Raw genomic sequence first — 11004 nt, 5'->3', positions numbered from 1 at the left:
GGCCGAGTGGCCTGATGGCGCCCATTAGCTTCCCCCTTTGACTTGCTAAAATCCCCCCCCCCCGCGGCCCCCTCTGCCCGGGAGAGGCGCTGCCAGGCGGGCGCGGGCGAAGGGGCCCTTCCAGGCCGCCACCTGGAGGTGGGACGCGCCCCGCGCCCCATTGGCCAGCCCCCTCCCCACCTCGCCCTCCTGCCCGCGGGGGGGGGGGCGGCCCGAGCCCCCCGGTGAGCTACTTCTCGCCCCTTGCAGCTCCAGCCCTCCTCGGATGCTGAGCGGACCCGGATAGCCCCGGAGGCGAGAGACTGCGCGGAGGGCGAGCCGAGGGACTCCAGCGCCGGCCGAGCCGAACCGGGGGGGCCGCCGACCTTCTGACATGATGTCCTACATCAAGCAACCCCATTACGCGGTCAACGGGCTCACCTTGGCCGGCCCGGGCATGGACTTGCTCCATTCGGCCGTCGGATACCCCAGTAAGTGCACCCCCACCCCACCCACCCCCTCCGGGTGCTGCCCGGCTTGGAGGCGCGGCGCGCGGGGCCACCGAGCCCTCGATTCGGTTTGGGCCACGGATGGGGGCGCTCGCGACAGGCCCGGCAGCGATGCCGCATCAGGAGTGCCGGCAGGGCGAACTTCGCCGCCGGGGGGGCGGTCCTGTGGCGGGGCCCCGGCGCAGCGGCCCCGGCGCAGCTCTTGCTCTTGCTTCTGCTCCCGCTCCCGCTCGGGACCCTGCCGGAGCGCGCAGCTCAGCGCGGGCCGCTCCGGATGGCCCGGTGTGAACACGAGCCAGCCCGGCGGGAGAGCTCGGCCGCGCTTGGCGCGCGTGTGCGCAGGCTCGCCACGAAGTGCGCCCTCCGTGCCAGCGCGGGAGCTCGTGCGGATTCCCGCTGCATCGTCCTTCTCCCGGTCAAAAAGTGACGCGGCTTGGAAACAAATCGCGCCCGTCTCGGGTGTTGCTTTTGTGGCAAGCGAAGAACCTCGTGGCGTGGCGGATTTTGCAGAAAGCCTGTTAAAAGGGTTGCCTCCACCCCAGTCTTGGGAGGGATTCCCTGCGCTCGGGGCGGGGTGAGCGGGGGCGGGGGGAGGCAAAATGCATCTTTTGGTTTTGTGTTTTCCTCAGTGCCACTTGTAGGCAAGTTCAGGGTCCGCCTTGGCAGAAGATGGTTTGCATGCAGAGTGCGCGCGCGCCACGGTCCTCCGCTGAATTTTATTTTTAAAGCCGTTGTGTGTCATTTTTAAGAGCCCATCATGCCCTCCCCGCTACCCGCACTTCCATCGCCCCTGCGTCCCCCTCCAAATTCCTGTCTCAGGTGGAGAAGGGAGGTCAAGGTAGGACGGGAAGCCAAAGGGAGAAGTTTACATGCTTATGGAAGCACTCGGGGAGGTATTCTAGCCAAAGTAAACTCCAGGAGATTTTAGTGGGAAAACAACACCTGCTTTGTAAAAACCCGTTCACTCAAAACGATACAGACGATTTCTGCAAACACCTCCCTTGATTTGGGATTGCAGCCCATGGGTTGTTGCAAGAAATCAAACGGGCTCGACTTCCTAAATTAAACGATGCGATGGTGAGAAACCGAACTGGAGTCAAAAATGTGCAGCCCAGGTCTTTACAACGGGGGCACCGAATTTCAGTTTTGTAACTGCACGTTCCCCTCCCCAAGAGGAAGAGGATTCTTTTCCAAAGCAGCTTGTGGCTCTGCACGGGGAAGGGGGGAGAAGTTCTGAGGTTCTCGGGAAAAGGGTCCCGGAGGTCCCTTGGGTTCAACGCAATCTGAGACGCACATAGTCCAGCCTGGCAGCATCCTTCACCCCATTCCTTTCTCCTAAATCGAGGTATTTTCAGGGGAAATGGGCTAAGAAATGAAAGTAAATGGGTGCTCTTCCTAGACCAGCTCTGGTCTGAGAGCAAACTCTGCTTTAGACACCTCTGAAAGACACATCCATTGGATTGGCATCCATTTATTTTATGTTGATGCTGCCCAGTGAAGTTAGCAAAGGCAAAACTATATTCTTTAACGTTTCCTGACTTGTAATCATACTCCTCTGCTTTACTCTCGGTGTTACCAATTGAACACATTATATGATTTTTATATTATATTGTATTTAAAAAATTAAGCTGCATAGCAATCTCAGCATATCAACCAGTATGCAGATAGTTTAAATACTAGTTATGAGAAATAATTATCTGCAATTTGGCCACCTAGAGTAATAAAAATATTATTTTATTTTGAGGATGGGAAACGAATTCATAAATTAGCCCGGGGGTCCCAAGCCTTTTTGGGTGGGTGGGCACATCTGAAAAGTTGAGCATGGTGTATGTACGCACACAAAATGGCTGCGGTGGGGTGGGGTGGGGTGGGGGGCTTGCCCAAGCACAAAATGGCTACTGCGGTGGGCATAGAAATTCTCAGAAGGCCAGCTGTTGGGACAGAAAGAAAAGTAACTTGCCCAACTTGAGCTCCAAAGCACCAAAAACACTTTTTTGAACCCGGGTAAAGCTGTCAGTTTTGAAGGAGGGGAGCACATTTTTCTAGTTTTTTTTTTTTTTAAATGAACATTTTAATTTTAACCAAGAGACGCCAGCAAGAAACACATCTGGACCTGCTAGGTACCTCAGAGTTAACCCAGGCTGAGTACTAGCTACGTAATACCTAGTTTATCTATCATATTGCCAAAAATTAGAATACTTCCTTCTTGGAATTGTAGCGCATGTTTCTTGGTTCCATTTTCCAGGTAGAAAATGATTTGGTTGCCCTTCCCAAGAAAATAAGTCCTCCTCCTTTATTTCACCCATCCTCTCAGTAGCCAGGAGTGGCATACCAGGAATTCCCAGTGGGGTTCGGAGCTTTGCTTTGGAGATGCACCACTTAAGAATGGCTTCAGGCCATTGGGGTGGAGGGATATTTTCCACCGATCTTTCCCAGTTGCAGGCCAGCATTCCCTCTTTTTCATTACATCAAGGAAGGGAAATCAACAGGGAGACCTGACTTGGTTTTTTTTTTCCAGCTCGGCAAGACAAATAAGCCCACTTAAATTTATCTATTTATTTATTTAGCTTTTTATCTGGGGAGAATTCAGAGGGTGAAATTTGGATCTGAGTCAGATGACTCAGAAGCCTGCTGGTGAATGCAGCTTGTTCCCGCCTCCTTTTTCCTAAACTGGAATCCCACAGATTTCTATCACAGTCAAGGTTTCTTCCTGCTCGCCCCCTAAGGCAACACATGCCTACCTTTCCCGCCTTCCTCCTCCCCCCCCCATTTCCCCCCCCTCCACTACCATTTCCCTCCTTCCATTTCTGCCTGCCTCTGTGAACATGTGCACAGGTGACTCACCTGTGTGCCAGAGAGAGAGAGAGAGAGAGGGGTGGCTCACTGGAGCCCCGACGCTTCCCCCTGGAATCCCGCGTCTGTGCGAGTCCATCATCCCCGTCACCCAGCTGCCCAGGGCAGCTGAAATGAAAATACAAGGCACCAATACTCTCTGCTATGCCAGAGCCCCACACGAGCAGAGCAGGCCTTTGCCCCGCATGGGCTGCCCCTCTGCCTTCCCTTCACTGAATTTATTTTATTTATTTATTTTTCAATGTATATCTTGCCTTTTTCCTACAAAGGGCTCAAGGCAGCTTACATCTTCTCCTCCATCTTATTCCCGCAACAACAACCCTGTGAGGTAGGTTGGGCTGAGATCTCTCTGCCTGAAGTTTGTTTCCCCAGAAAAGAAATTGAAATGCCCCCTTTTCCCTGCCCAACTTCTTCTTCTTTTTTTTTTACCAACAAGGTTTTTCTTAGGAGACAAGGCCCTTTGAGACCTCCACGCTGCGCGTCTGCAGTTTGGGGCAGTTTTTGTTCCCTGCTACACAACACTACTTTGCGAGATGTTTGCAAAAGGGCATCATATCTCCAGAAGTGTGCAAGTGCGAAGCCACGGAAGTTTTAAAAAGGGGCAAAGCAGATGTGTCTGTACTACGCCAGCTGGGAAGGAAATGACACAGAGAGAGGTGCAGTTGTGCTGTGCCAGCCTTCTCGTTCAGCAATGTCACAGCAAGCGTCACAACTCCAGGAATGCCACGAGGGCCGGAAAGCAGGGGCCGCACCCGTGGCTCTGCGTGGCATTTGAGCACGGCAGAAAATAAACCCACCCATTTTCCTTCATATCCGTGAAAAGATACGAGCCCAACGGGGAAAATCGGGGTGAAAGACCAGGAAGATGCTCTGTGGGCAGATCCCAGAATGCCACTGGGGGGGGAGCCACATCCCCCCATGCATGATGCTAAGAAAAATAACAATGGCCCGATCAGCCTTACTGGGCCTGTTGTGCCCCAGATGCATTGGACTAACACCCCCCCCCCCCCCCGCTGCATCCCTTCGCCACTGGGGAAAGGACGGGGGGGCGGGTTTGCAGCAGCTACTTCTTGCTTTTGCAAGGGAGCAAACACATTCTCTGGTTGTGTGCTGGAAAGTGCTACCCAGTGGTTAGTGACAAGACTAGGTTTTGTAGCTAGAAAACCAGCAGGTGGTCTGTGCGTGTGGGTATCTATTTGGGTGCCTGCACAGGAGCTTGTGTGACAGGGTAGAATGGCCTTTGTAAGAAATCAGTTATAACAAATAGATGATCTCCATTTTGGTTGTTGTGATGTGCCATCAAGTTGTCCCCATCTGATGGCGACCTTAGGAATGGATGTTCAGATACCCTCTCCATGACAGCCCGGCTCTCACACCTAGGCAGAGATCAAGAATGCAGTAGTGTTTACAGTGCTAAAATCCCAGTTTTGTTCTGAAGACCTATAAAAGAAAGCCATTCTTGGAATTGGCATGATCATTGCATCATCCAGAAGACAGAAAGTTATGGAAAATAAATTTATTTGATTTTAAAACCTATATAAGAAGCTAGAAAATATTTTAGCCTAGAATAGGCCAGTAAAAGTGGGAAAGAGTTGTTTAAATAAGGGGTTCTTTTTTCCTGCCTTGATGAAGGGAGCAGAGAAGCTCCTCCGCATCCCAATTTTTACACGTGATTTGCCCAAGGTCACGCAGTGGATTTACTGAGCAGCCACGCTTTAAAGCCGGCGTTCTGCGGTCCGAGGCCAAATCTGTTCAGCTGAAACGGGACTGCCACATGTTCCTTTTTGAAGAGACAACCTTTCCAAGCTGGAGTCCTCCAGATGTTTGGACTAAAACTCTCAGAATTCCTCACCCTTAGCTTTGCTGCCTGGCTCTGTTCTTCTACCCGCACCAACTCAAACCGTTGTAACCCTTTCTGCCCCTCAGGGGCATTCTGGTCCGTAATGGGAACTTGTTCCTGCTTGCGCCTGAAGTCCCACACTGTTCCTGGGTTCTGGGTTCCTGGGTTCTTCAGGCCCAAAGCCAGCTGGGGATGAGCCAGGCTGCCCCATGTGGTCCTGATACAGGACGGCTTCTGTGCCTTTCCATGTGGCTGGAGAAACCCTTCCTTGGGTTGAGCCAGGGTTGTCTGTGGCTTGTTAGCATGGCTTGCCTAATAATGGCCGCATTTTTGGGGGGGCATCAAGCTAAGCATCTGATTTCCTGGGTTTGTGGAGCTTGAGCCAGCCTAAGGTAGGCCGACCTCTGTCCTTAACACAGCAGGTTTTTTGGTCATGGAATATTATGCATGTGTACTTCTGTATTTATTTCATTTTTATACTGCCCCAATAGCTGATGCTTCCTGGACGGTTAACAATAGTTAGCCTATACATGGACTTGTGCTTATGTATAAGCAAAAATGTGAAACCAGGAGACAGATTAGGCATGTCATGAGAGGAGCCGGCTGGAGCCGGGGGTCAGACTAGATGGCCCAGGGGATGCCTTCTGACTCTGTTTCTAGTCAAGTGGTAGGTAGATTAGTTAACTAACTACACTGGCAGCTACTAGCCTACCTTGCAGGATTAAAGATTGCTGAGATAATGCATGAGGCACACTTTAAACTTGCAGATAGTTAATTCTGAAAAAGGAGATTCCATTGGACACGCAAGTATTTCCAATGACTGCTTTCCCCACCCCAATTCCTTCCAGATGTTTTGGGGTATGATTCCTATCACCCCTGACTATTAGTCATGCATTTTGGGGTCGATGGGGATTGTAGTCCAACACATCTGAGAGAGAGCACTTTGGCGAATGTGGCTTTAGAGTTGTCCCTCCTCCCCAACTGAAAAAGGAAAGACAAAAGTACCTGTACGTTCATTCCTTCTGGAATCTTCCCTTCCCTTTTTTGATTCGTAGGCTGTTTGGGTAATGTGCTGGGGGGGTTTTTTGACTGAAATGGCTCTGCAAACCACACTGGGGTTGGCACCGCTGTTTTTCACTCTAAATAAAACATCCCAGTAAGATCTGGTACTGGTGTGTAGAGAGGGAAGGGGTCTGCTAACATTGCGCCTTCACTGCTTCCTTGCCTTCTCCCTGACCGCTTTCCCATCCTCCACCTGCAGCCACCCCACGGAAACAAAGGCGCGAGCGCACGACATTCACTCGAGCCCAGCTGGATATTTTGGAGGCACTGTTCGCCAAGACTCGCTACCCGGACATCTTCATGCGCGAGGAAGTGGCCCTGAAGATCAACCTGCCTGAATCCCGAGTGCAGGTGGGGCTGTTTGCTGCTTTGCTGTGGGGCATCGAGGGCTGAAGATGCTGCGGATCCCCCGGGGGGGGGTCTCCAGCAGTGGGGCCAAAGCATTTTGTAAACGCCCAAACCGCCCACGCATTAAAGTGCTCCGCAGTTCCCAAACAGGTTCTGAACTGCTCTCGGCTGCACTTCTGCGCCCCTCACAGATAGCCAGGGGGCTGCTTGCAGATGTCACCCCGCAGGTGTCCGATAGCCACAAGGAGCACCAGGGTTCTCCGTGGCCTGGGACCTTTCGCCCTGTTTCCCTGAACTGAGCAGTCAGTCACGCAGGCCCAAGAGAGTCGCTCGGGTTCCAGCTGCACGGACAACTCTCATCCCTGTGCAAACAGAATCACACGCCTTTGGGAAAATAAGCTTCTGATTCCAGGTCTCTGTCTGATTCTACCTGAACCTGTTGTTCATGTTTAATGCATTTTGCATACCTTGGGCGCACTTTCCTGGTCCTGAAGAGGACAGGTAGAGCCGTCCTGGGCAACTGCCTGAGACCAGGGGGCAGGGGGAGTTCCCAGGAGAGCCAAGCACATGGGAAACAGGGCTCTCGGGGTGACAATCTGCACTGGAATCTCTCCGTGTTCTCAGTGTTATTAATAACCACATTTCTGCATGCTCGGTAGCCAGAGTTCTCTGGGCATGGTACAAAAGATTAAAACCTCAAAGCTGCAAGATTGGATATAAGGGGAAATTCATCCGGAGCACAATCCTATTTATTCATTGAAAAAATTTCTATACTGCCCACGAGCCCAAATCCAAAGCCCGCCGTTCCCAGCATGCCCCTCTTTTCTGCCTCACCACGCTTGGGACTTTGCCCCTGTATTTGAAAACAATCTCGTTCATTCAACAGCAGAAATTCCATCACTGGTTAGACGTTTATCCTATGTAATTTATATATGACATTTATTAGCAAGAGATTGTCAGATGCCTGAGAGTAAAGGAGAATCTTGACCTGCCGAGGGGATAACAACCTCTCTCACTGGGGGAGCGTTTTCCATAAACTGACCCATCTCAGGAAGACTTCCACTATCCTTGGAGGGTTTTCTGAGGGTTAGAGAGCCTGGGATAGAATGAAGAGGAACCTCGCATTCTTGGTTGGGCTAAAAGGATGTCTTTGCGTGTGCAAACAGAAACCTGAAACCATGTCCAGCGTGGCCCCGATGGCTGACGTGATTCTTTACAAAGAGAAGGAGGCCCTGCAATCTATTTCTTGAAAGATTCTCTGGTTTTATCATTCCATTCCCTGCTTGGACGTGAATGTGGAAGCAGTCCCTGCTCCTGTCTCTTAGGCAGCTTGTGGTCCTCGAAAGGTCCGCTCAGGGTCTGATTCTCCCCTTCCCATTGGGCATCAGCACTGGTTCAGCATCCACCTCCTGTCAGGATCTGCCAGGGCTCCCAGGTTGGCAGCCATCTTTGGAATGCTGCAGAATAACTCCATGAACAAAATGGTGGCCACAAACAAAGATGGCGGCCCTCACGATCAGTGCTTGGACACTCAGGAGAACCCCACTGCTGCTTGGGTGCATTATCCTAAGTCAGGGGGTTGGGATGGGTGATTTGTACAGCCCTCCTATTGATCATGCACTGGCAGGCAGCCTTTAATTATTGGATAAATGAATGCATCGGGTAAATGACACACTATGGAAATATCCAGGGGAAGCAGCTTTGCAGGCCTGCTCCCGAGGCCTGAACGTCTTGGCCCCTGCCGGTGGCTCCCTGAAATCCCCTGCGTCCTGCTAGCAGTGCTGCGATGACATGGGTCCCCGGGCTACCATCGCCCTGATCGTTGGTTCCACCCAAAGGCTTCACCCGCCATGCTTTCTTCCTTGCAGGTGTGGTTCAAGAACAGGCGGGCCAAGTGCCGCCAGCAGCAGCAGCAGAGCAGCGGCCAGGCCAAGGCCCGTCCGGCGAAGAAGAAGACCTCCCCCGCCCGCGAGACCAGCTCGGAGACCAGCACGAACGAGCAGTACAGCCCCCCGCCGGCCGGCACGTCGGTGACGCCCAGCTCCAGCGCCAGCGCCACCGTCTCCATCTGGAGCCCGGCCTCCATCTCGCCGATCCCCGACCCCCTGTCCGCCTCGACCACCCCCTGCATGCAGCGCTCCACCGCCTACCCCATGACATACACCCAGGCCCCTGGCTACACCCAGACCTATGCCGGCTCGACCTCCTACTTCAGCGGCCTTGACTGCAGCTCCTACCTGTCCCCCATGCACCCGCAGCTCTCTGCGCCCGGCGCCGCCCTGAGCCCCATCGCCACCCCCACCATGGGCAGCCACCTGAGCCAGTCGCCGGCCTCGCTCTCCAGCCAGGGCTATGGGGCGGCGGGGCTGGGCTTCAGCTCGGTGGATTGCCTAGACTACAAGGACCAGGCAGCATCCTGGAAGCTCAACTTCAATGCTACCGACTGCTTGGATTACAAAGACCAAAGCTCTTGGAAATTCCAGGTCTTGTGAAACGCCGTCCACACTGCGCCCCTCCGAAAAGCCGCCTCCCCCTTCGCGTAGCATCTTGGGACAGCCTCTCCTGTCCACGCTTGGCACAAGACTCGCTGTTTCCCCTCTTGATTTCCCAGGCTTCCCCCCACCCTCCTCCAGAAGAGGAGAGTTCTTCTTCTTTCTTTCCTCGACCAGGTTACACAGACTTTGGCATCGCTCTGTTTTTGGCGCTGTTTCCGGAAGCTCTCATCCGGCAACAGGTCAAGGAGAAGACGTCTATGCAAAGGTAGGAACTCGTGTGCAGCCATCGCTTCGTACACTCAGCCCTCAGACCTGCAGATGCTTGGCCTGGATTCAGCCACTGAAATCTCCAGACAACCTCCCACTAGCTGGGATAGCCTGCTGTATCTTGATCCCAGGGTTCCAAGCCTCGGGGGATGAATGGACCTGTCTGGCCACAAGCAGTAACAGAACAGTCGGGTTGGAGGTTGGAATTTTCTCCTGGCACATGCTTCGGCATGTTCGAAATGACAATTTCTACAGCCAGAGCAAAGAGTGGACAATGTTTTCAAGAGCATTTCCTCTCAGAAGCCACGTCGGGTGCTCTCAGTCACTCGCGCTCTCCCTCAATTCATATTGAACAACAGCAAGAAGAGTAGCTGAGTCGATGGCCGAAATCAGCGTGAGGAAGTTTCTCTAGCACCCAGCTCATTTCAGTTGCCTGCCATGTTACAGCAATAAGAAGCAGAGGACAGTTTGCCAACCCTGTTAAGTAAAGAAAAATACATGGAACGTGGGCAGTGTCCTATTCGCCATCCAAATCACAGTATCTTAACTGCAGGAATGAGGTGGAGCTGGCTTCTGCGCTGGTCTTGGCCTCTCTGTGCCGCAGTCTAAGTGATCTTTTAGGGCCCCCTGGGCTGCAAGGCCCTGGATTTTGGTTCCAGGGTCCAGCACTAGCCACGCCTCTGCAGAGAGGAGACCAGCAGAATGGGAGATGAAGCCAAGCTTCTTGTCGCTGCATCTTCATCGGAAGCGAGATGCTCTCTGAAGGAAGCATTAAAACAGACTGACAAGAACATAATTGCTTCTGTGCCCCCATGCATTAAGGAACCGGGCTTTTAAATTTTTTAAAAGGTCTATTTTGTAAACAGTATTAGAGATTTCTTAGTCTAGTTTACTTAGTTGGGTTTTTTGGGGAGGGTGGTTTGGGGTAAAGAAACAATTACACTATTTTGCTGTAGATGGGAAGCATTCCATGCAGGTTATTTTTTGATGGCCCTATTTATTGTGTTAGTCTGTGATGAGCAATTTCTGTACAGTTACAAAAATTGTCAGTGGTTTAAAAAATTAAAATGTAAAAAAACCAAACTAGGTGAAAAAGGAACTGTGGCTTTGGCGTTTTTTGTTTCGTTTTGTTTTGTTCGGTGTTGATTTCTGCTGCAAATTTAAACCCTTGATTTTGCGAACTCGGAGCAACTATGCAGGTGTGTCGTGGAACGGGGCTTGTTCTGCAGTCTGGCGCAACAGAGTTCTGCCGAAGGTCACCATCAGCGTGGGAGCGAGCAGAGCTGAACCGCTTGGAAAGTCACAGGGCTGCTTCTGTGCTTTTAACAGTCCTTGATCTGCAAAAAACCTGAAACGTTCTGCAGCGTGAAGCTGGGCATACCCTTCCGACGTCTCCAGATGAAGTTGCAGTCAAAAGGGACACACGAGCCAGTGTGGAGTACTGGTTAGAATGGGGACCTAGGGAAGTTGGCTCATGTATTTATTTAATGCATGCATCTTCCACGTCTAAAGGTTTTCCTGAAACCAGGACTGCTGAAGGCACAGGAGCAAATGACACCTGCTACCCAGTCCAAGTGCCTCGTACCCAAAGCGAGCTGCATTTTTTGGATGCACCAGAGAGCTTGGAGAGCTCTCCCCTTTCTGGCAATAA

At 52.2% G+C, this 11004-nt stretch overlaps 1 protein-coding gene across 2 annotated transcripts; it reads left to right on the top strand.

Annotated features, from left to right (window-relative positions):
• The first annotated feature begins 295 nt into the window (after nt 1-295).
• Nucleotides 296-10176, top strand: CRX (cone-rod homeobox). 2 transcript variants are annotated; one of them, XM_044435048.1, is made up of 4 exons: nt 296-474; nt 1158-1170; nt 6436-6594; nt 8460-10176. In XM_044435048.1, the coding sequence occupies exons 1-4, from the start codon at nt 374-376 to the stop codon at nt 9081-9083; spliced, it is 897 nt and encodes a 298-aa protein (XP_044290983.1). In that variant the 5' UTR covers nt 296-373; the 3' UTR covers nt 9084-10176. The 2 variants fall into 2 exon arrangements, with proteins under 2 accessions (XP_044290983.1, XP_044290982.1); XM_044435047.1 differs by lacking the exon at nt 1158-1170 and having other exon boundaries at nt 296-470; nt 6443-6594.
• The last annotated feature ends 828 nt before the right edge of the window (nt 10177-11004 follow it).

This window comes from Varanus komodoensis, unplaced genomic scaffold (genome assembly GCF_004798865.1).
Source record: "Varanus komodoensis strain SLA01 unplaced genomic scaffold, ASM479886v1 scaffold29_1, whole genome shotgun sequence".
Taxonomy (NCBI): Eukaryota; Metazoa; Chordata; class Lepidosauria; order Squamata; family Varanidae; genus Varanus; species Varanus komodoensis.
This window is presented reverse-complemented; position numbering and strand designations above follow the sequence as displayed.

Bases quoted from the DNA above. Each gene is read 5' to 3' on its own strand.
- CRX (XM_044435048.1), top strand. From the start codon at position 374: ATGATGTCCTACATCAAGCAACCCCATTACGCGGTCAACGGGCTCACC. The intron at 6,595-8,459 runs GTGGGGCTGTTT...TCTTCCTTGCAG, and splicing joins TGCCTGAATCCCGAGTGCAG to GTGTGGTTCAAGAACAGGCG.